Here is a 25,301-nt window from a genome sequence, read left to right on the forward strand (position 1 = left end):
GTAGTGGGAGAGTGAGTGACTTTGGTGTGGGAGAGTAAGTGACTTTGGTAGTGGGAGAGTGAGTGACTTTGGTGTGAGAGAGTGAGTGACTTTGGTAGTGGGAGAGTGAGTGACTTTGGTGTGGGAGAGTGAGTGACTTTGGTGTGAGAGAGTGAGTGACTTTGGTAGTGGGAGAGTGAGTGACTTTGGTGTGGGAGAGTGAGTGACTTTGGTAGTGGGAGAGTGAGTGACTTTGGTGTGGGAGAGTGAGTGACTTTGGTAGTGGGAGAGTGAGTGACTTTGGTGTGAGAGAGTGAGTGACTTTGGTAGTGGGAGAGTGAGTGACTTTGGTGTGGGAGAGTGAGTGACTTTGGTGTGAGAGAGTGAGTGGTGTGTCAAAACAGATTTTAGTCTCACACACACTCACAGTGTCTCACACACACACACACACACACTCATGTCCTCCAGGGTTTAATAACAGATAATAAAACACTCTCAGACTTGATCACATGCTCCATGTTTTCACGCCGCAGATTCGTCTCCGAACACGTTTTACTTCCTGTCGTCTTCCTGCAGCCTCTGACTGTGTGTGTGTTTGTGTGTGTGTGTGTGTGTGTGTGTGTGTGTGTGTGTGTGTGTGTGTGTGTGTGTGCAGCTGAAGTCGGCTTCATGTGTTCGAGCGCCGCCGTCGCAGACATCGTGATCCTGGTCGACGGATCCTGGAGCATCGGACGCATCAACTTCAGGCTGGTCAGGACCTTCCTGGAAAACCTGGTGCGGGCTTTCACCGTGGAGATCGACAAGACCCGGATCGGTGAGGACGCTTTGGTTTCAGTGTGTCTACGGCGCCTCCTACTGTTCACAGCACTCTTTAATTTACCGGGCATAATGTCCCCACAAGGAAAAATGTCCCCACTGAAAGGGTGTATTGCCAGGGGGTGGTCCACACAAGCATAGAAAGACAAGAACTCTCACACACAGACACACACACACGTCTTTACCACATTTCCTTGTTGGGACCGGGCATAATGTCCCCACAAGGAAAAATGTCCCCACTTAAAAGGTTTATTGCCAGGGGGTGGTCCACACAAGCATGGAAAGACAAGAATAGAATCACACATACACACACACACACACACACGTCTTTACCACATCCTTGTGGGGACATTTTGCCCTGTCCCAGCAAGGTAATGTGTTAAAGACGTGTGTGTGTGTTTGTTTGTGTTCTTGTCTTTCGATGCTTGTTTGGACCACCCCCTGACAATACACCCTTTTAGTGGGGACATTTTTCCTTGTGGGGACATTTTGGCCAGTCCCAACAAGGTAATGTGGTAAGGACGTGTGTGTTTGTGCACTTGTTTTCTATGCTTGTGTGGACCAGGCCCTAAGACAACACCCTTTTAGTGGGGACATTTTTTCGTTGTGGGGACATAATGCCCGGTCCCAACAAGGAAATGTGGTAAAGACATGTATTTGTGTGTGTGTGTGTTTGTGCTCTTGACTATCTATGGTTGTGTGGACCACCCCCTGGCAATACACCCTTTTAGTGGGGACATTTTTCCTTGTGGGGACATTTTTGCCAGTCCCAACAAGGTAATGTGGTAAGGACGTGTGTGTGTTTGTGCTCTTGTTTTCTATGCTTGTGTGGACCAGGCCCTAGGAAAACACCCTTTTAGTGGGGACATTTTTCGTTGTGAGGACATTATGCCCGGTCCCAACAAGGAAATGTGCTTAAGACATGTATTTGTGTGTGTGTGTGCGTGTGTGTGCGCATGTGCGTGTGTGTGTGTGTGTGTGTGTGTGTGTGTGTGTGTGTGTGTGTGTGTGTGTGTGTGTGTGTGTGTGTGTGTGTGTGTGTGTGTGTGTGTGTGTGTGCAGGTCTGGCTCAGTACAGTGGAGACCCGAGGATCGAGTGGCATCTGAACGCTCACAGCACCAAAGAGGCCGTGATCGACGCTGTCAAACATCTGCCCTACAAAGGAGGAAACACTCTGACTGGTACGGAGACACAAGGACACAAGGACACAAGGACACAAGGAAACAATCAGTCATCTCACCTGAATCTGTCCCCTCTGTCCTCCCATTGTCCAGGTTTGGCTCTGACCTTCATCCTGGAAAACAGTTTCAAACCAGAGTCCGGATCCAGAGCCGGCGTTCCCAAAGTAGGAATCCTCATCACGGACGGAAAATCCCAGGACGACGTGATCCCACCGGCTCAGAGTCTGAGGAACGCTGGGATAGAGCTGTTTGCCATCGGTACAAGAGTTCACTATGAGCCTCACAAGTAGATTATTTATAGTGTGTTGGCGTGAATGAATGAATGAGTGAATGAATGAACGAGTGAATGAATGAATGAAGGAGTGAATGAACGAGTGAATGAATGAGTGAATGAATGAACGAGTGAATGAATGAATGAAGGAGTGAATGAACGAGTGAATGAATGAGTGAATGAATGAACGAGTGAATGAATGAGTGAATGAATGAACGAGTGAATGAGTGAGTGAATGGATGAATGAGTAAATGAGTGAATGAATGAATTTCTTAATGAGTGAATGAATGAATGAATGAGTGAATGGATGAATGAGTGGATGGATGAGGGAATGAATGAGTGAATGGATGCATGAGTGAATGAATGAATTCTTAATGAGTGAATGAATGAATTAATGAGTGAATGAATGAGTGAATGGGTGAATGAATGAATGAGTGAATGGATGCATGAGTGAATTAATGAGTGAATTAATTAATTAATTAATGAGTGATTGAGTGAGTGAATGAGTGAATGTATGAGTGAATGAATGAGTGAGTGAATGAGTGAATGGATGAATGAGTGAATGAATGAATGAATGAGTGAATGTATGAGTTAATGAATGAATGAGAGAATTAATGAATGAGAGAATGAGTGAATGAATGAATGAACGAGAGAATTAATGAATGAGAAAATGAATGAATGAATGAATGAGTGAATGAATGAATGAATGAATGAGAGAATTAATGAGTGAATTAATGAATGAGTGAGTGAATGAATGAATGAATGAATGAGTGAATGAATGAATGAATGAATGAGTGAATGAATGAATGCCTGCGAGGAAATCTAAAATCTGGTTAGCGAGGATGTGATTATCATTGTTTTTGGTGTCTTTAGCTTCGCCTCGTTGAAATGATAAAAAACCTTGTACCTTGTCTTCGTCCAGGTGTGAAGAACGCCGACGAGTACGAGCTAAAGTCCATCGCTTCTCCTCCCGAGGAGACGCACGTCTACAACGTGGCCGACTTCAGCGTGATGAGCGAAATCGTGGAGGGTTTGACGAAGACGGTGTGTGAGCGAGTGGAACATCTGGACCGACAGATCAAAGGTTAGCGCACGTGACGCTGAAATGGAAAAAGAAGGAAAATCGGCAGGTCACACGTCTGCGTTTGTCTTCCCCGTCCAGGTGGATCGCCCGCTGCCCCGCCCACTTCTGTGGCTCCGCCCCGCGACCTGGTGACCTCCGAGATCACGGCTCGCAGTTTCCGCGTGAAGTGGACCCACGCGCCGGGTCAGGTGGAGAAGTACCGCGTGGTCTACTACCCGGCCAGCGCTGGACAGCCCGAGGAAAAAGTACATGAACACGAAATAATCTCACAGATGTCAAAACCGCACGGATAGTAAGACGCGCAAATGTTGCTAGCATCAGCTGCCAACGCTAGCAGTGCTAGTAGTAGCATTTGACCTAACTCGTCCTAGCACGTTTTGCGCTAGCTGCGTCAAACTCGGTCCACGTGTTCTCGACAAGTTAACGATTAAAAATCGTCGGAGGATTTTTCTCTACGTAAAAAGGCGTGGCCTTAGCGCTCCGACAAATTTTCCATCAGTTTTGTCTGTGTTTACACAGTCGGCTGTAGACCGTGAGCTAACTGACCAAAAGTTAGCCACACGGCTAACGACAAGCAAACTCTGTTTGAGGAGTCAGAGGTTGACTCTATCGGACTAGAACGCGACATGTCACGGCTCTCTCTGATGCTACCAACATTTGCGTGTTGGTAGCATCGGAGCTAGTTATAGCTTTTTTGAGCTAGCTGCGTCAAATTCGGTCCACATGTTTTAGTCAAGTTGACGATTAAAAGTTGTCAGAGGATTTTTCTCCTGTGGACTGTGAGCTAACCGGCCGAAAGTTAGCCACGTGGCTAACGCTAGCCACAGGCGGCAGGCTAACGACAAGCAAACACTGTTTGAGGAGTCAGAGGTTGACACCGTCGGACTAGAACGCGACCCTAACCCTAACCCTGCTTTCTCAGATGCTAACAACACTCAAATGTTTGTAGCATTGGAGCAAGCGGTGCTAGTTGTAGCATTTGAACTAACTCGTCCTAGCACGTTTGAGCTAGCTGCGTCAAACTTGGTCCACATGTTCTAGACAAGTTAACGATTAAATGTAGACGGAGGATTTTTTCTCTGCGTAAAAGGGGCGTGGCCTCAGCGCTCCGACAAACTTGACATTGAAATGCTCGGAAAAGAACTTTAAAATTCCGCCTTCTCGTCTTCGCCTGTAACACGACGAGGTGTCGGCGACGCGTCCGTCCTTTAATTAAAGTTATTTTTGAACGTTCTTTCCGTTGTGTGTGTTTCAGGTGGTTCAGGGCTCAGAAAACAACGTGGAGCTGAATTACCTCAACTCTCTGACCGAGTACCAGGTGGCCGTGTTCGCCGTGTACCGCAGCTCGGCCAGCGAGGCGCTGCGCGGGAGCGCCACCACATGTACGTCTGTGTTCATGACTTTTGCTGTTTGTTTTTTTTTTTGCTTCTTTCTTTATGATCAAGTTCAACAGAAAATGTATAAATGAAAACAAAGCAAACGCTCATCTTTAAAAATGTGAAGATGTTCTGCAGTCTTCAAATCACCAAGAGAGAAAGTTTGAGAATAATGACTTCATTTACAGCCTTTTATGATTTTAATTAGATTTTTATGTTAAATGGTAAATGAAGACTAAAAACAAAAAACAACATATATGAATAAATCTTAACTTAAAGTTTGGAAAAATTGTGCAAAAATAGTTTTTGGCCTTCGCTCTGTCCATGGATGTGTAGGTTAGCTCACTATTTGGCTCTCTCTCTCTCTTGGTGGATGTATGGAACAGTTCACTATTGAGCAATTCGTTTGTTTAGCTATGGATAGTCAGCCTGATGCTGGATTTTTAGAAAAGCTCATTATTTAGCAGTCAGCCTGATTCTGTTTTTTTTAAGAAAAGCTCATTATTTAGCAGTCAGCCTGATGCTGGATTTTTTTAAGAAAAGCTCATTATTTAGCAGTCCGCCTGATTCTGTTTTTTTTAAGAAAAGCTCATTATTTAGCAGTCAGCCTGATGCTGGATTTTTTTTTGAGAAAAGCTCATTATTTAGCAGTCAGTCTGATGCTGGATTTTTAGAAAAGCTCATTATTTGGCAGCCAGTCTGATGCTGGACTTTTTTTTTTTGAAAAGCTCATTATTTAGCAGTCAGTCTGATGCTGGATTTTTTTTAGGAAAGCTCATTATTTAGCAGTCAGTCTGATGCTGGATTTTTTTTGGGAAAGCTCATTATTTAGCAGTCAGTCTGATGCTGGATTTTGTTTTTTTGTTTTTGAAAAGCTCATTATTTAGCAGTCAGTCTAATGCTGGGTTTTTAGAAAAGCTCATTATTTAGCAGTCAGTCCATCGATAGATGTATTGAATAGCTCATTATTTGGCAGCCAGCCTGATGCTGGATTTTTGTTAAAGTTCATTATTTGGCAGTCGGTCCATTGATAGATGTATTGAATAGCTCATTATTTGGCAGCCAGCCTGATGCTGGATTTGAAGATGAGCTCATTATTTGGCAGCCAGCCTGATGCTGTATTTGAAGATGAGCTCATTATTTGTCAGTCGGTGATGTTGTGTGTGTGTGTGTGTGTGTGTGTGTGTGTGTGTGTGTGTGTGTGTGTGTGTGTGTGTGTGTGTGTGTGTTGCAGTGGCCCTGCCCACGGTCAACGACCTGGAGTTGTTTGATATCACTCACAGCACCATGACGGTTCGCTGGAAGATCGCCGCCGGGGCTTCTGGGTACATGATCCTGTACGCGCCGTTGACTGAGGGAGACCCTGCGGACGAGAAGGAGGTGAGGAGCGTGTGTGTGTGTGTGTGTGTGTGTGTGTGTGTGTGTTATGTCACATGACGACCATCAGACCTCGTTACGCTCGCCACCATCATCACTGCTGCCCCCTACAGGCAGAGAGCTGTATAAACGTGTGTGTGTGTGTGTGTGCAGGTGAAGGTGGACGACTCGGTGAACGAGGTGGAGCTCGAGGGTTTGACTCCGGCCACAGAGTACACGGTGACGGTGTACGCCATGTACGGCGAGGAGGCCAGTGACCCTATGACCAGTCAGCAGACCACACGTGAGTCCCCGCCCACACTGTGATGTCACTGCTCTGTGCGCTGCAAACAAAAAACGAATAAATCTGAATATGTACGAGATGCAGTAACACTCCAGGTCAGCAGGTGGCAGGTGTGTGTAATGGTATGGAAAAGACTTTAACAGGAAACTGACGTTTGTAAACCACTCACTCTCCCACACCAAAGTCCATAGAGAAAACCAGTGGTTTTAGCTCACAGGGACACAGGAGCTGCTGGTCCTCTGCTGCCTCGTGTGGTCACTTTGTGTCACTGTAGGGGAATCTGAACGAAGATTTTAAAATGCCGAATTCACTAAAATCAGACGTGAAGTTAGTGACGGAGGCAGCAGTGGATCAACAACTCAAAGATGTTTGTGATGTTAGCAACATTTTTCCGTGATGTTCGTAACATATTCATTTCTCGTAATTTTTCTCCTTAATGTGAGCAAATGTTTTTCATAATGTTAGCAACATTTTTTCAGAATGTTCGTAAAAATATTTCGTAATGTTGTAAGCAACATTTTCTTGTAATGTTAGTAACGTAATTTTGTACTAGTTAGTATTGTGTTTTCTAAAAAAAAAAAGTTAGCAGACATGTTTTGTTACCGTAGTTACGTGTTTATCACAGCACACAGGAGGAGGATCAACAACTGCTATGAACTCCTGTGTGCTGTGATGTTAAAATCACTGCTTTTCTCTATGGACTTTGGTGTGGGAGAGTGAGCGGTCTACAAAGACCAGAATCTGGATGAGATTCACCAGCTGCTCACTAATTACTGTTTTATGAAGTCTGCTTTAAGGTCTGTGGTCTGTGGCTTTGAGTCAGGACATATTTATGTCTTTATGATGCGTGTTTGTCCTTTAAATGCAGGTCTGATCAGGACGCAGGGGCTGTTTTAGGTTTTATGGGGGGTTTTTTTGGTGGGGGGGGGGGGGGGGTTCTCTAAATGTATTTTTTGGGGTAAAATAGTTTCCGCCAAATGACGCTTTACATCACACATTCATGTCTTTATCTTCACTGTTAGACAGTCTTTAACAACAGGAAACTCACTCTCCCACACCAAAGTCACTCACTCTCTCACACCAAAGTCACTCACTCTCTCACACCAAAGTCACTCACTCTCTCACACCAAAGTCACTCACTCTCACACACCAAAGTCACTCACTCTCCCACACCAAAGTCACTCACTCTCATACACCAAAGTCACTCACTCTCCCACACCAGTCACTCACTCTCACACACCAAAGTCACTCACTCTCCCACACCAAAGTCACTCACTCTCCCACACCAAAGTCACTCACTCTCCCACACCAAAGTCACTCACTCTCCCACACCAAAGTCACTCACTCTCCCACACCAAAGTCACTTTCCCACACCAAAGTCACTCACTCTCCCACACCAAAGTCACTCACTCTCTCACACCAAAGTCACTCACTCTCCCACACCAAAGTCACTCACTCTCCCACACCAAAGTCTCTCACTCTCTCACACCAAAGTCTCTCACTCTCTCACACCAAAGTCACTCACTCTCCCACACCAAAGTCCATAGAGTAAACCAGTGATTTTAACATCACAGCACACAGGAGTTCACAGGAGTTGTTGATCCACTGCTGCCTCCATCACTAACTTACAATGACTGATTTTAGTGAATTCAGCTTTTAAAATATTTACTTTAGACTTAACTCAGTGACACAAAGTGACCACACGAGGCAGCAGAGGACCAGCAGCTAAAATCACTGGTTTTCTCTATGTTTCTGTGTTTTCGCAGTCCCGTTGACCCCGGCCAGGAACTTGCGGTTCTCAGACGTCCACCACAGCTCCGCCCAGCTCACCTGGGACTCCGCCTCCAGGAAGGTCAAAGGTTACCGCATCATGTACGTGAAGACCAACGGGGTCCAGACCAATGAGGTGAGACTGAGGTTTAAAGGGAAAGTTCATGTGAGAAGCAGGCGGGGGTCAGTTTAACGTCTACGATATATTTAAGAACACTATCACGTCTTTATCTTCACTGTTAAACAGACTTTTCCAACAGGAAACTGAAGTTTGTAAACCACTCACTCTCCCACACCAAAGCCCATAGAGAAAATCGCCATCTTGAATAATCTCATTTTAATCCAGTGATGACGGCCTTTGAAAATACAGAACTTCAGCAACATGTTGTTTTTTCAATCAAAAAATGTTTGTAATGTTAGCAACATTTTTCCGGAATGTCAGTAACATATTTTTCTCGTAATGTTCTCCTAATGTTTGTAGCATATTTTTCTGGTAATGTTAGGAACACTTTTTCATAATGTTAGTAACATAGTAACATATATTTCTCTCAATGTTAGTAAAATCATTGCGGAATGTTAGCAACATTGTCTCGTAACGTTAGTCACATAGTCACATATTTTTCTGGTAATGTTCGTAAAAACATATCGTAATGTTAGCAACATTTTTGGTAATGTTGGTAAAATGTTCTCCTAATGTTAGCAACATGTTATTTTGTACTAATTAGTAGCGTGTTTTCTTAAATTAATAACATTTTTTTCCAATGTTTTTGTTACCATAGTTACGTGTTTTTGATAACGTTATCACAGGAGTTGTTGATCCACTGCTATCGCTAACACATCAAATGTCTTATTTTAGTGAATTCGGCTTTTGAAAATCCTTTGTTTTGACTTCACTCAGTGACCACACGAGGCAGCAGAGGACCAGCAGCTCCTGTGTTTTCTCTGTGTTCAGAGCCTCCCCGTCTCACCTGTGTGTGACGCTGTAGCTCGATGCTAACAGAGTGTGTTCACAGGTGGACGTCGGCCGTGTGACCACCTGGTTGCTAAGGAACCTGACGTCACTGACAGAGTACACGCTCGGTGTTTTCGCACTCTACGACGAAGGACAAGCCGATGCCGTGACGGACAGTTTCACCACAAGTAGGAGCCGACGAGTGATTCCTGTCCATTCGCGACACGGGATGTCCACTCCACTGTTACCATGACGATAAGTGTGTGTGTGTGTGTGTGTGTGTGTGTGTGTGTGTGTGTGTAGAGACTGTGCCCGACCCGCTGGACATGAGGACCAGTGACATCACTACCAACAGCTTCAGGGTGTCATGGCAACATCCGGCCACTGATGTGGTTCAGTACAGACTCACCTGGACGTCCACTGACGGAGCAGACAGTGAGGAGGTGTGTGTGTGTGTGTGTGTGTGTGTGTGTGTGTGTGTGTGTGTGTCAGAACATGTTTTTCTCGTAATGTCATAAAAACGTTATTTTTTTTATAATTTAGCACCATTTTCTGAAATGTTAGCAACATGTTTTTCTCGCTATGTTCGCAAAAATATTTTCTATTGTTCGTCAAGTTTTTCCTTGTAATGTTAGTAGCATATTTTTTCGTAATGTTAGTAACATTTATTTAGTTTGACCTGACATTTTGTCTGATGTGATAAACGTCAGTGTGAACATTTGTCACGTGACGTCTGACGGACTTTGATGACGATGACGTTAGTAACATTTTCTCGTAATGTTATTAACATAGTAACGTATTTTTTCTCGTAATGTTAGCAAAAACATTTCCTAATGTTAGCAAATGATGTGATAAACGTCAGTGTGAACATTTGTCACGTGACGTCTGACGGACTTTGACGATGACGATGATGATGATGACGATGATGTTTTGTTGTTGTTTGTCTCAGATTCTGCTGAATGGAAACATCGACACTTACCTGATAAAAGGACTCAGTTCAGCCACAGAGTACGAAATCCTCCTCGCAGCCATCTACGCTAACGAGGTGGAGAGCGACGAGGCCATCGTCATGGAAACCACCGGTAAATTTGACAAAACAATCACTTTTAAATGTGAATTGCTCAGGTTTAATGAATGTTTGAGGGGAATGTAGTGAGTTATAATCCACAGAAGGGGGCGCCTTCTGTGTTTGATGTAAGCAGCTACTGTAGCTAATCACTGTAGCATGTGTGTTTGTTGTTAGCAGCTGCTGTAGCTAATGATGTTAGCAGCTACTGTAGCTAAACGCTGTAGCATGTGTTTGTAGTTAACAGCTAATGTAGCTAAACACGTTAGCATGTGTGTTTGACGTTAGCAGCTGATGTAGCTAAACACTGTAGCATGCGTGTTTGACGTTAGCAGCTGATGTGGCTAAACACAGTAGCATGTGTTTTTGATGTTGGCAGCTACTGTAGCTAAACACTGTGGCATGTGTGATTGATGTTAGCAGCTGTTGTAGCTAATTATATAAGTAGCTACTGCAGCTAAATGCTGTAGCGTGTGTTTGAAGTTAGCAGCTAATATAGCTAAACACTGTAGCATGTGTGATTGATGGTAGCAGCTGTTGTAGCTAATTATATTAGTAGCTACTGCAGCTAAATGCTGTAGCGTGTGTTTGAAGTTAGCAGCTAATGTAGCTAAACACTGTAGCATGTGTGATTGATGGTAGCAGCTGTTGTAGCTAATTATATTAGTAGCTACTGCAGCTAAATGCTGTAGCGTGTGTTTGAAGTTAGCAGCTAATGTAGCTAAACACTGTAGCATGTGTGATTGATGGTAGCAGCTGTTGTAGCTAATTATATTAGTAGCTACTGCAGCTCAATGCTGTAGCGTGTGTTTGAAGTTAGCAGCTACTGTAGCTAAACACTGTAGCATGGGTGTTTGATGTAGCTCAAATACTAGCAGCTAGGAGCCGCTACTGTAGCTTCTACTCAAATATGATGTTTGATTGTTATGCTAACTTTTGCTAAAGATAAAACACTTGTCTCGTTAGTTATTTTGTTTCCAACTTGATTTTGTAACTATTTTCAATTTTCAGTTGAAAGATTAACGACCGTCGCCACGACGACCACGACCACATCAGGTAAAGCTATTTCCTGGCTCCTCCCCCTCTCACAGATGCTTCCGTCTGTGGAGGTCAAGGTCAAATCCGTGTTTGTAACGGCTTTTATTTTGAAACTCTGGCAGGAAGAGACGACAAACACAACAGGAAATTGATTATTTAACAAAAAATAAAATGAATTCAATTTAATATAATTTAGAAAATGGGTGAATTTATATAAAGTTCCTCATTCTTAAACGTGGAAAATAATAATTTGATAAACAATATAAAGTATTTACTGGTTGTTTTTCTTCATCGTCATCATCGTCAAATCTGTCGGACACGTTGACGATGTTTTTTCTTCTTCTCTGGTTCGTGCTCCAGCCGCTCGCTTCGGTGTGAGGAACATGAAGATCGACGATGAAACCACGTACAGTCTGCGTGTGTCGTGGCAGCCGGCCGACTCAAGGAACGTCCGACATTATCGCCTGAGCTACGTCAGCGCTAAGGGAGACCGAGCAGAGGAGACGGTGAGACGTCGTCTTCAATAATGACAGCTTTTGAAAATACAGAGCTTTAGCAACATTATATCGTAATGTCGGTAAAAAAAAAATTGTAATGTTAGCAACTTTTTTCCGTAATGTTAGTAGCATTTGTTTCTCGTAATGTTCGTAACATTTTTTATTATCGTCAGTGACATATTTTTCTCGCAATGTTAGTAAAAAACATTTCGTAATGTTAGTAGCATTTTTTTTGTAATTTTAGTAAAATATTTTTTCGTAATGTTAGAAAAATCTTTTCGTAATGTTTCTAACATTTTCCGTAATTTTAGTAACATATTTTTCTCCCAATTTTTGTAAAAACATTTCGTAATGTTAGCAACATTTTTTTTGTAACTTTAGCAACATTTTTTTCAACGTTAAAACAACATGTTTTGTTACCATAGTAACATGTTTTTTACAACGTTATTTCTTTGTCTTATTTATTGATGACGATCAGTGGGTGAAAATGATTTCTACAACATTTTTTTCAAACAAAGGTGTGTGAAAATGTTTGTTTATATATAGAGGTCAGAGGTCAGAGGTCAGAGGTCAAATCTGCTCGTGAACCACTGAATTTAAACTAATCTTCCTCAGTTTTCAGCCACAACAACAACCTGAATATTTTTACTGATTTGATGGAACAGGATTTATGTTTCCTCAGTCATTTGAATTTAAATTGAAGCTCAGTCGATCCTGAGGGTTTTTCACCGTCACTGTCTCTCTCTCTCTCTCTCTCTCTCTCTCTCTCTCTCTCTCTCATTTTGTTTCAAAAAAACAAACAAAAAACTCAAATCAAATTTCAGCTGAAAAACTCGACTGTGATTCCATTAAATTTTCCATCGGAGCCACAAAAACTCTGCCTGAGCTGAGAGAACAGAGACTTCCCATGATGCACCTGTCGCTCGTCGATGCCTTTCGGCAAAATAATCACCAAAAAAACAATCTCTTCTCAATGATTCTGGATCAATATCACGATGATCAGCACCAGCGATTACACGTCTGGGTGATTAAATGTCGCCCCCTGCTGGGATTATGGAGAGATTAAAGCTATTGTAGGTAATATTTATTTATTTGTAGAGATAAAAAACAAACAAACAAACATATTTTTCAAAACAGTGTTTGAAACGGTGAAAATCTGATTTTTTTTTTTTTATTCCTGAGAAAATGTCTGTGTCGATTCTCATTCTAGCGAAATTGGTAGAAACTCGCATTTGTGGTTTTGCATTTGGTAGAAACTTGTGATTATGGTATAGGAATTGGTAGAGACTTGTGTTTGTGGTTTTGGAAATCGGTAGAAACTCGCGTTTGTAATATCGGGATTGGTAGAAACTCGCGATTGTGCTGTAGGAATCAGTTCAAACTTGCGTTTGTGGTATCGCATTTGGTAGAAACTCGCGATTGTGGTATTGTAATCAGTAAAAACTCGCGTTCGTGGTATCAGAATTGGTAGAAACTTGCTTTGGTGATAATGATATCGTTATGGTATTGTTGGACACGCCCACATGTGCTCATTTTAGAACATTTTAACGAGTTAACAGGGTTGAGTTTGAGCATCAGAATGATTCACTCACACTTTCATGTGTTCACTCGACTGTGACTCTTTCACTCTTTAGTCTAAGCGTCAGACTCTAAAATTCTTCATGAGTGTGTGTGTGTGTGTGTGTGTGTGTGTGTGTGTGTGTGTGTGTGTGTGTGTGTGTGTCTTTGCATTCTGAGCGTGTTCAGTCTCGTCTTCACTTCCTGAATAAGAAAGTAAAAAAAACAACAACGCTGCAAGCCTTGACAAATCAATTCCAGCTCAGTCTGATGAAAAAGGCAGCAACACACACACACACACACACACACACACACACACACACACACACACACACACACACACACACACATTCTTGTACTTGCTGCATACTGAGGACCGGGTAAAAGAGCAAAGTGAGGACCAGCATTTCCACTTTATAAATCAACACAATTACAAATATCTACTTCATGAATGACATCTACTAAAATTTGACCCAAAATGTTTGGTCCAAAATTTGAAAAAAAAAATTGACCTAAAATTTGACAAAAACGTCATACTATACTGTCATCCAAAATTTCAAAAAAAAATTGACCCAAAATTGTTGGTCCAAAATTTGGAAAAAAATTGATGCAACATTTTTGGTCCAAAATTTGAAAAAAAAAAATTGACCCAAAATGTTTGGTCCAAAATTTGAAAAAAAATTGCCGCAAAATTTTTGGTCCAAAATTTGAAAAAAAAAAATTTGACCCAAAATGTTTGGTCCAAAATTTGAAATTAAAAAATTGATGCAAAATTTTTGGTCCAAAATTAGAAAAAAAAAATTTGACCCAAAATGTCTGGTCCAAAATTTGAAAAAAAAATTGACAAAAAATGTTTGGTCCAAAATTTGACAAAAAAGTCATACTATATGCTATGTCGTCCAAAATTTGATTTTTTTTTTTGACAAACAGAGTATAGCATGTTATAGCAACCTCAGGAAGTGATTTCAATGAAAACAAAGTGAGGACCGACCAAAATGTCCTCACTCCGTAAAAATGTCCTCACTTTGTTGGTTAAAAACCCTCACTGGTCCTCAGTATGGCGCAAGTACAAGAACACACACACACACACACACAGTTTAGATACTATATTTAATTCCACATAACAAGTAAATTTTAGGGTTAGGAATTAGGAATCAAATATTTTGAATGATCAAACAGATTAAAACACATTGTTATGTATGACACAGTTTCATGGGCACAGAAAACATCTCCTTTTCCAGATAAACATGAGTCTGATAATGGCTGAAATTGAGCAGTACTTTACCAACTGTTTGGCTCTTGTTTTAAGTAAACCCTCAATGCAAAGCCCTTGGATCAGCAGCCTGAGTTCATGCCTTAGATCAAACACCAGCACAATAAGACGGCATCTGTAGCCAAGGTTTTCAATGGTGGATATTAATGATTGATATTTCACAGTCTTAGAAAGGTAAGAGTCCTCCATAAACAGGTCAAAAGCACATGTTACTTCAAACAGCCTAATTGTTCTGGAATGCTGAGACATGACAACAATATCTGGTGTATTTGGAATTCCTGCAAAAGTGTTTACAGGTGAGTTAAAGCAGTCAGACTGTACTGAAGTGTGTTTATAGAGCTTTACATCAGACACACAGGGAATCTGTGATGTCTGACAATATACTGTCATTTAAGTGATGGGCAACTGTTCATAATGTGGGCGACTGACTCCATGTGTTGAGGGCGTCATGCAGCATGAAGAAGGGTGAATGATGGAGGGAAACCACTGTGAAAGGTTGTATTTGGTGGAAGAACCTGCTTTTATACAGAAAATAAGGATCTCTTCACTGATGTTGCTGTAGATGTGTGTGATACAGAGTGATCTGCACACGGCAGTTTGGACAACTTTCCCTGCAGTTTCAGACTGGACCAGTTAGGTTAGGGTTAGTGTGAATATCCGAATAAGTAGAAAGTTGCGTTTTTGTGGTATCTGAATAAGTAGAAACTCGCGTTCTTCGTATCGGTAAAGAATAAAAAGATCGTACTTTCTGCTCAGGTGAGTTTATACAGTTTGTGAACATTAAAAAATCATCTTTTTCATCAGATTATCTTTAGACAAACCTTCTTCGAGCCTCAGCAGGTTTTAACATAGTAATGAAAAAAATGGTGAAACCGTCAGAATGATTGTTATTCTGATATGATGGTATATTATGGGATGTCGTCTGCAGAGAACAGTTCCCAGTGGACAGAACAGCCTGATCCTTCAGCCTCTTCTCTCTGACACCGAGTACAAAGTCGCCGTCACGCCCGTTTACTCCGAGGGCGACGGACCGGCGGCGTCACGGACGGGACGAACACGTAAGAGATTAAGATTAAGATTATGAAGCTTTTTATAATGATATTAAATCTCACTGTTAGACTTTGTTTACAACTGTGAGATAAACACGTGAACATGAGTCACACACACGACCATCTACTGTCAAAGGTTGTAAATTATGATGAGGTTATTAATTAAGCAGATCTGACAGATTTATTTAAGGCGGCCATTTTGTTGTTACTGAGATTGAGGTTAAGTGTCTGCAAAGTAAGCGATTTGTATGCTAACGTGCTAATATGTCATTCAAAATAACGGCGAATGGGGAGTTTAACGTATTAGACATGGATGCTAACATTAGCCATTAGCACCAGAGGTGACACAGCAGCTCCTGTGTCCCTGTGGTGTTTGGTGCGGGAGAGTGAGTGGTTTATGAGCTTCAGTTTACACACAAAGGGAACTTCTGTCTAACAGTGAAGATAAAGTTAAAAATAACGTAATAACTCTATCAGCATGAACGTAGCACATCACCATGGTAACAGATGTGAGTCTTTCAGATTTTATTTATTCATTTAAGAAACAAAGTTTCCACAAAAAGTCGTCTTTTCTTTCTCTCAGTTCCTCTTTCATCACCGAAGAACCTGCGAGTGTCAGAGGAATGGTACAATCGCTTCAGGATCAGCTGGGAGGCTCCGCCCTCAGCGACCATGGGATACAGGGTCGTCTACCAACCTCTGTCTGGTACACACACACACACACACACACACACACACACGCATGCACGCACACGCACACACAGACACACACACACACACACAGACGCACACACACACACAGACACACACACACACACATATTTCTCACAACAAAGACAAATTGCTTTTTCACTTGTACTTTTACTCAAGTATTACTTGAAGTATTACACAGATCAGATCAAATCAGATTAGACATGGTCAGATTAAATGTAGTCAGATTAGATTAAGTCAGATTAGACGTGGTCAGATTAGAGTTAGTCAGATTAAGTGTAGTCAGATTAAATGTAGTCAGATTAGACAAAGTGTAGTCAGATGAGACATGGTCAGATGAGGTGACTGCTGCTGTTCCTCTCTCTCTGCAGCTCCTGGTTCAGCTCTGGAGACGTTTGTGGGTGAAGACGTGAACACGATGCTGATCGTGAACCTGCTCAGTGGCACAGATTACAGCGTGAAGGTCATCGCCTCGTACTCCACGGGATCCAGTGACGCTTTGTCAGGAAGAGCCAAGACCCGTGAGTCCCCTTCAGAACCAGAACCTGGATCTGATCCGCTTGTCTTAGTGAACCAGATCACACTTAGTCCAGTAAAGTGGAACCAGAGTCTGTCTGTGTCACTGAGTAACTGTTCATCTGTTAATCTGTAACTGTTAATGGTGTCGTCGTCGTTGTTGTTGTTGCGTTTTTGTTTACGAGGACGACGCGTCACATCTTCCTAAACTCCGCCCCCTCTGTGTGTGTCAGTGTACCTGGGCGTGGCTAATCTGAGCGTGTACCAGGTGAGGATGAGCAGTGTGTGCGCTCAGTGGCAGACGCAGCGACACGCCAGCGTCTACAGAGTCGTCCTGGAATCTCTGCTCAGTGAGTACACGCCCACCTCTGATCTGACCACGCCCCTTATTCTCAACCAGACTAAGTGCTTCACTCCATCCAATGAGCTGTTCAAGATTATAATCTGATTAAGTCTATTGTGTCGCCACAGGATGCTGTAATCTTTACTACTGCTTATTATTATTATAAGTAGATTTTGGTTAAAAAAAAAAAATCTACTTATCATTACAAATTCTATTTATAATTCTGGAATATAAGTAGATTTGGGAATTATAAGAAGAATTTTAGAATTATAAGTGAATTTTGGAATTATAAGTATATTTTTTTGGAATTCTAAGTAGAATTTGGAACTTTAAGGGGATTTTGGAATTCTAAGTAGATTTTAGAATTCTAGGTAGAATTTGGAATTATAAGTAGATTTTAGAATTTTAAGTAGAATTTGGAATTATAAGTAGATTTTAGAATTCTAATTAGAATTTGGAATTATAAGTAGATTTTAGAATTTTAAGTGAATTTTGGAATTATAAGTAGATTTTTTTGGGAATTCTAAGTAGAATTTGGAACTTTAAGTGGATTTTAGAATTCTAAGTAGAATTTAGAATTCTAAGTACATTTTGGAATTATAAGTAGATTTTGGAATTCTAAGTGTGTGTGTGTGTGTGTGTATTGAGCAGTTGTGATGGTTTTCCTCTTAACTCCGTGCAGACGGTCAGAAACAGGAAGTGAAGTTGAGCGGAGGAACAAACAGACACTGTTTCAACAACCTGAAGCCGAACACTCAGTATAAGATCAGTGTTTACGCTCAACTGCAGGACGGCACTGAAGGACCTGCTGTCACTGCTGTGGAGAGGACACGTGAGGACACACACACACACACACACACACACACACACACACACACACACACACACACACACACACACACATTCTTGTACTTGCTGCACACTGAGGACCGAGTTGCTGACAAAGTGAGGACCAGCATTTCCACTTTATAAATTACAAATATCTACTTCATGAATGACATCTATAAGGAACTACTGTTTGCAGTACCATAAAATGTCTGCTGGTGGCGCCCCAGAGCAAAAACGGCTGGAAAACTTTTTCTTTTGGTAATGTTTGGTCCAAAATTTGACAAAAACGTCATACTATACTATGTTGTCCAAAATTTTAATTTTTTTTGACAAATTGAGTATAGCATGTTATAGCAACCTAAGGAAGTGATTTCAATGAAAACAAAGTGAGGACCGGCCAAAATGTCCTCACTCTGTAAAAAATTACCTTTGTTGGTTAAAAACCCTCAATGGTCCTCAGTATGCCGCAAGTACAAGAACACACACACACACACACACGTATTGCATTCATAGTGAGGACATTCATTCACATAATGCACTGTGTGTGTGTGTGTGTGTGTGTAGTACCTGTCCCGACCCAGGCGCCGACCAAACCGCCCACCACCACGCCACTACCCACAATCCCTGCTGCCAAAGAAGGTAAGAGCGCCAAGGCGCAGCCTCGTGGTTCTGTCGGACACAAATGTGACGATGATGTCACGGTTGTGACTCCTCCCCCTCTGTTCAGTGTGTAAGGCGGCTAAAGCCGACCTGGTCTTCCTGATCGACGGGTCCTGGAGCATCGGTGACGAAAGCTTCCTGAAGATCATCCGCTTCCTGCACAGCACCGTGGGCGCTCTGGACCGGATCGGGCCGGACGGCACACAGGTGACCACGGGTCCACTTCACTCGCGCTAAGCGAATAACATCGTAATAACGTCGCCACAAACACGTGAATGATGTCGCGACGGAAACGTTGATAACATCCGAATAACATCACCACAAACACGTTAACGTCGCGAGAAACACATTAATAAGATCATCACAAACACGTTATAACATCACGACAAACTTGTTAATAACGCCACGACAAACAATAACGACACACAATCGCGCTAATAACACAATGACAAACACAATAACATCACGACCATCGCGCTAATAACTTAACGACAAACACAATAACATCACAACAAACATGTTAATAACACCACGACCAACTCATTAATAACTTCACGACAAATGCGTTAATATCACGACAAATGCATTAATAACATCACAAACACATTAACAACAAATACGTTAATAACATCACGACAAACGCATCAATAACACAATGACAAACGCGTAAATAACATCTCGACAAACGCGTCAATAACATCACGACAAACGCGTCAATAACATCACAAACACATTAACAACAAACGCGTTAATAACATCACGACAAACGCGTTAATAACATCACAAACACATTAACAACAAACGCGTTAATAACATCACGACAAACGCGTTAATAACATCACAAACACATTAACAACAAACGCGTCAATAACATCACGACAAACACGTTAATAACATCAAGACAAATACGTTAATAACATCACGACAAACGCATCAATAACACAATGACAAACGCATTAATAACATCACGACTAACGTAAATTTATTTATCTTATAATTGACGTGTGTGTGTGTGTGTGTGTGTGTGTGTGTGTGTGTGTGTGTGTGTGTGTGTGTGTGTGTGTGTGTGTGTGTGTGTGTGTGTGTGTGTGTGTCTCAGGTGGCCATGGTCCAGTTCAGTGACGACGCTCGCACTGAGTTTAAACTCAACTCGTACAACGACAAAGAACGACTGCTGGACGCCATCAAACGGATTTCTTACAAGGGAGGGAACACAAAGACAGGTGTGTGTGTGTGTGTGTGTGTTTGTGTGTGTGCGTGCGTGTGCGTGTGTGTGTGTGTGTGTGTGTGTGTGTGGATAGAAAAATAATACATTTTAGTTAGATCATAATAAGTCATGAGGAAAGATGCAGCTCCCCCTTGTGGCAAATAAAGCTGAGTGTCCTCACTAAGGATGCTGTACAAGAATGTGTGTGTTTGTCACACACACTGACCTGGTCTGGACCAGTAGTCCTCATGGAGACCAAAACCTGGTCCTAATGAGGCAGAACCTCATTTCCGAGGCTCTGGTCAGGTTCAGGACTCGTGAACTGTCGTCTCTGCTCGTCCAATCAGGTCGAGCCATTCAACACGTGAAGGATAAGATCTTCACGTCAGAGGGCGGAGTCAGGCGAGGAATACCTAACGTCCTCGTGGTTCTGACTGATGGACGATCACAGGACGACGTCAACAAGGTTTCTAAGGTCATGCAGATGGAAGGTATGAACTCACATGTTTATGTTTTACTTACTCACTCACTCACTCTCTCACTCAATCACTCAATCACACACACATTTACTCACTCACTCACCTTCAATCACTCACTCACACACACATTTACTCACTCACACACACATTTACTCACTCACTCAATCATTTACTCACACATTTACTCACACATTTACTCACTCACTCACTCACACATTCACTCACTCACTCACCTTCAATCACTCACTCACTCAGTCATTTACTCACTCACACACACATTTACTTACTCACTCACACATTTACTCACTCACTCATTCACTCATTCACTCACACATTTACTCACTCACTCACTCACACATTTACTCACTCACTCACTCACACATTTACTCACTCACTCATTTACTCACTCACTCACTCACTCATTCACTCACACATTTACTCACTCACTAACACACACACATTTACTCACTCACTCACTCACACATTTACTCACTCACTCACTCACACATTTACTCACTCACTCATTTACTCACTCATTCACACATTTACTCACTCACTCACACATTTGCTCACTCACACATTTACTCACTCACTAACACACACACATTTACTCACTCACACACACACACATTTACTCACTCACTCACTCACACATTTACTCACTCACTCATTCACACATTTACTCACTCACTCACTCATTTACTCACTCACTCACTCATTCACTCACACATTTACTCACTCACTCACTCACACATTTACTCACTCACTCACACATTTACTCACTCACTCACACATTTACTCACTCACTCACTCACACATTTACTCACTCACTCATTTACTCACTCACTCACACATTTACTCACTCATTTACTCACTCACTCACTCATTTACTCACTCACACATTTACTCACTCACTCACTCACTTTTTTTGAGTTTGAGAACTCGAGTACATTTTATATCAGAAAAGTACTTTAATTTAGTAAACGTCATAAACGTTAAGACTTTTACTGCAGTAATCTTACAGAAAGTGACATTTTCTCATAGTTGTACTTTTACTCTGAAAGTATCACTTTAAAGTACTTTACACTGTACACGACTGCGTTAAGAAAATAAAAGTCCTTCTCTCCCGCGAAGGTTACATCGTGTTTGCGATCGGCTTCGCCGACGCCGACTACGGCGAGTTGGTGAGCATCGCCAGCAAACCCAGCGACAGACACGTGTTCTTCGTGGACGATCTCGACGCCTTCAAGAAGATCGAGGAGAAGCTGGTGACGTTTGTGTGTGAAGCTGCAACAGCCAGTGAGTTATTACCCATAATACACCACAACAAAGAGCAGTTAGCCGTTTGTTCTTAACGACTCCACTCTGTCACCGCAGCGTGTCCGTCCATACCGATGAGCGGCAGCATGATGCCAGGTGAGAGGAACCAGCGCGGCGTGAACCTACGGTGGCCCGTGAGGACGGTTTTAGGTGTCGCTCACGCTTGCGTTTGTTCCACCTGTCGTCAGGTTTTCACATGATGGAGCTGTTTGGACTGGTGGAGAATCGCTACGGCAGCGTCTCCGGTGTTTCCATGCTCCCCGGAACCTTCAACGCCTTCCCGTGTTTCCATGTGCAGAGCGACGCGCTCCTCGCTCAGCCCACCAGGTATTCACGCGCTAGCTTGATTCAAACTTCTAACGCGGTCAAAGACCAGTAAGCAGCTGCTAAATCAGCTACCGTGACCAGTTAGCAGCTACTTATTTAGCAACCGTGACCAGTTAGCAGCTACTTATTTAGCAACCGTGACCAGTTAGCAGGTGCTAAATTAGCTACCGTGACCAGTTAGCAGCTGCTTAATTAGCTACTGTGACCAGTTAGCAGCTGCTTATTTAGCAACCGTGACCAGTTAGCAGGTGCTAAATTAGCTACCGTGACCAGTTAGCAGCTGCTTAATTAGCTACTGTGACCAATTATCAGCTGCTTATTTAGCAACCGTGACCAGTTAGCAGGTGCTAAATTAGCTACCATGACCAGTTAGCAGCTGCTAAATTAGCTACTGTGACCATTTAGCAGCTGCTAAATCAGCTACCGTGACCAGTTAGCAGGTGCTAAATCAGCTACCGTGACCGGTTAGCAGGTGCTAAATCAGCTACCGTGACTGGTTAGCAGCTGCTACATGTCCTTATCTACTTAAGGTAGCGACTACTTTAGCCACAATGACCTTTGATGTGATATAAAATAAATGTTTGTGTATTAGTTTGTGTTTGTTTTGTTGCTGTACATTTAGCAGCCACAGCATGAGACACCATGACCAGTTAGCAGCTAGCAGCTAGCAGCTAGGACATGTCCTTGTGTACTTTAGTTAGCTGCTACTTTAGCCTTAATGACATTTGGTATGGAATAAAATGAAATATTTCTCTGTATTTATTGATGTAGCAGTTATTACATTAGCCATGTAGTTAATTATGAACGTAAACTGTGGTCTTTGAGCTGTTTTGCGCCCTCTATGGGTGAAGTGCAGACCTTTAACAGGAGGGATGTGGGCGTGTCTTTGTCAGGTTCATCCACCCTGAAGGTCTCCCCTCAGACTACACCATCACACTGCTCTTCAGGCTGTTACCCAACACACCTGAGGAACCCTTTGCACTCTGGGAAATCCTCAACGTGAGCGACGAGCCGATGGTGGGCGTCATCCTGGACAGTGAGTGTGTGTGTGTGAGTGTGTGTGTGTGTGTGTGTGTGTGTGTGTGTGTGTGTGTGTGTGTGTGTGACCACGCAGTCGTGGAAATGAAGCAGGACATTTCAGACACGTTTGTTTGTTTGTTTGTTTGTTTGTTTGTCTGCAGACGGAGGAAAAACTCTGACCTTCTTCAACAACGACTACAAAGGAGAGTTTCAGACGGTGACGTTTGAAGGTCCAGAAATCAAAAAGCTTTTCTACGGCAGCTTCCATAAGGTTTGTGACATTTAAATGTGACACAAACACGTTTTTATCTTCTCTTTTGTTTTATTCTTTATTCGTATGACATTTGTCGAGGTGTTTATGTTTGTGTGAGTGGTTCATTAACTACTTCCTCTCACTGTGCCCTTCAAAATAAGAGCCACCGACTGTTTATATGTTGACTACTTCCTGTAGATAAAACTGGGCAAAACGAGCTCACGGTAGTTTTTGTGTGTCTGTTTGTTTGTTTGTCTGTCTGTCTGTTTGTTTTTGTGTTTGTTTGTTTGTATTTTTGTTTGTTTGTGTGTGTTCCTGTTTTTGTTTGTTTGTCTGTTTGTTGGTTTATTTGTCTGTGTGTGTGTGTTTGTTTTTTGTTTGTTTGTCTGTCTGTTTCTGTTAGTGTGCGTTTGTTTGTTTATCAGTTTGTGTGTCTGTTTGTCTCTTTGTTTGTTTGTCTCTTTGTTTGTTTGTGTTTGTTTGTCTGTCTGTTTGTTTATGTGTTTGTTTGTTTGTGTGTTCCTGTTTTTGTTTATGTTTGTTTGTCTGTTTGTCTGTCTGTGGGTTTATTTGTCTGTGTGTGTGTTTGTTTGTCTTTGTCTGTTTGTTTGTTTGTCTGTTCCTGTTTTTGTTTGTTTGTTTGTCTGTTGGTTTGTTTTTATTGTTTGTTTGTCTGTTTGTTTATTTGTCTGTTTGTGTGTTTGTTTGTTTGTTTGTCTGTATTTCTGTTTTTGTTTGTGTGCGTTTGTTTGTTTGTCAGTTTGTGTGTCTGTTTGTGTGTGTGTTTGTTTGTCTGTGTGTGTTTGTGTGTGTCTGTTTGTCTGTGTGTGTTTGTTTGTGTGTCTGTCTGTGTTTGTTTGTTTGTGTGTCTGTCTGTGTTTGTTTGTTTGTGTGTCTGTCTCTGTGTTTGTTTGTTTGTGTGTCTGTCTGTTTGTTTTTTGTGTGTTTGTTTGTATTTGTCTGTATTTCTGTTTGTTTGTGTGTTTGTCTGTTTGTCTGTGTGTCTGTTTGTTTGTGTGTTTGTCTATTTTTCTGTTTGTCTGTCTGTTTGTTTCTTTGTTTGTGTGTTTGTTTGTTTGTGTGTTTGTTTGTCCTTTTGTCTCCAAAGGAAGAAAAATGCTGTGTTCACATAAAGAACATCAGTGTGGTGTGAGAGTGCGACAGCTGCAGTCGTCACAATTATATTTAGAAAATTACAGAGGAGCTTTTATTTTAAGGTTTATGACCTGTTTTCTTTAGTGTGTGTGTGTGTGTGTGTGTGTGTGTGTGTGTGTGTGTGTGTGTGTGTGTGTGTGTGTGTGTGTGTGTGTTCCTCTGCCAAAATATTCAAACACGACCTTCATTTGTGCTGAATTTTAATTACGTCCCAGTATAGAAGCGTCTAAAAGTGACTTTATTTTCACGTTTTCTCAACACTGTCCTGGGCGGGTGCACATGAGCGCCCCCTGCTGCCGAGAACCAGACACATGAGGGTGAAACAGACTTGTGTCATAAACTCCACACAGGAGTTCACAGGAGTTGTTGATCCTCTGTTGCCTCCATCACTGAGTTCACATCTGTCATTTTGTGAATTCGACTTTAGAAAATCCTTCGTTCAGAATCACTGCAGTGACACAAAGTGACCACACGAATTCCTCTATGGACTTTGGTGTGGGAGAGTGAAGAGTGTAAACATTGGTGCACACACACAAACAGTATGAAGTTGAGTGATGGAGTGAACACACGCGTCTTTTTCTTCTTCTTCAGCTTCACGTCGCCATCAGCAAGACGAGCGCCAGAGTGATGATCGACTGCAAGATGGTGGCGGAGAAAACCATCAACGCTGCGGGGAACATCACCACTGACGGGAGGGAGGTCCTGGGCCGGATGGTTCGCTCCAGAGGGAACAAGGACAACTCTGCACCGGTGACTAGCACTCACACACACACACAAACACACATTCTTGTACTTGCTGCATACTGAAGACCAGGTATAAGTGCTGACAAAGTGAGGACCAGCATTTCCACTTCATAAATCAACACAATTACAAACATCTACTTCATGAATGACATCTATAAGGAACTGCTG

The 25,301-nt window shown here is 42.2% G+C and overlaps 1 protein-coding gene across 1 annotated transcript in view; it reads left to right on the forward strand.

The window, feature by feature from the left end:
• Positions 1-25,301, forward strand: part of col14a1b (collagen, type XIV, alpha 1b) — a gene marked incomplete at both ends in the record, with an annotated part of 60,385 nt that overhangs the window by 22,029 nt on the left and 13,055 nt on the right. The window contains 30 exon segments of the mRNA XM_083899639.1: positions 635-793; positions 1,858-1,977; positions 2,071-2,235; positions 3,171-3,333; positions 3,335-3,342; positions 3,411-3,577; positions 4,588-4,714; positions 5,943-6,088; positions 6,239-6,368; positions 8,135-8,274; positions 9,152-9,278; positions 9,394-9,533; positions 10,040-10,172; positions 11,168-11,212; positions 11,555-11,700; positions 15,450-15,579; positions 16,154-16,276; positions 16,653-16,802; positions 17,031-17,147; positions 17,823-17,972; positions 18,533-18,607; positions 18,696-18,835; positions 19,728-19,851; positions 20,183-20,326; positions 21,449-21,613; positions 21,692-21,730; positions 21,823-21,961; positions 22,855-22,997; positions 23,143-23,252; positions 24,981-25,139. Of these exon segments, the coding sequence (XP_083755765.1) occupies positions 635-793; positions 1,858-1,977; positions 2,071-2,235; positions 3,171-3,333; positions 3,335-3,342; positions 3,411-3,577; positions 4,588-4,714; positions 5,943-6,088; positions 6,239-6,368; positions 8,135-8,274; positions 9,152-9,278; positions 9,394-9,533; positions 10,040-10,172; positions 11,168-11,212; positions 11,555-11,700; positions 15,450-15,579; positions 16,154-16,276; positions 16,653-16,802; positions 17,031-17,147; positions 17,823-17,972; positions 18,533-18,607; positions 18,696-18,835; positions 19,728-19,851; positions 20,183-20,326; positions 21,449-21,613; positions 21,692-21,730; positions 21,823-21,961; positions 22,855-22,997; positions 23,143-23,252; positions 24,981-25,139 (3,824 nt within the window).

Source organism: Microchirus variegatus, assembly GCF_963457635.1.
Source record: "Microchirus variegatus genome assembly, chromosome: 13".
Lineage (NCBI taxonomy): Eukaryota > Metazoa > Chordata > Actinopteri > Pleuronectiformes > Soleidae > Microchirus > Microchirus variegatus.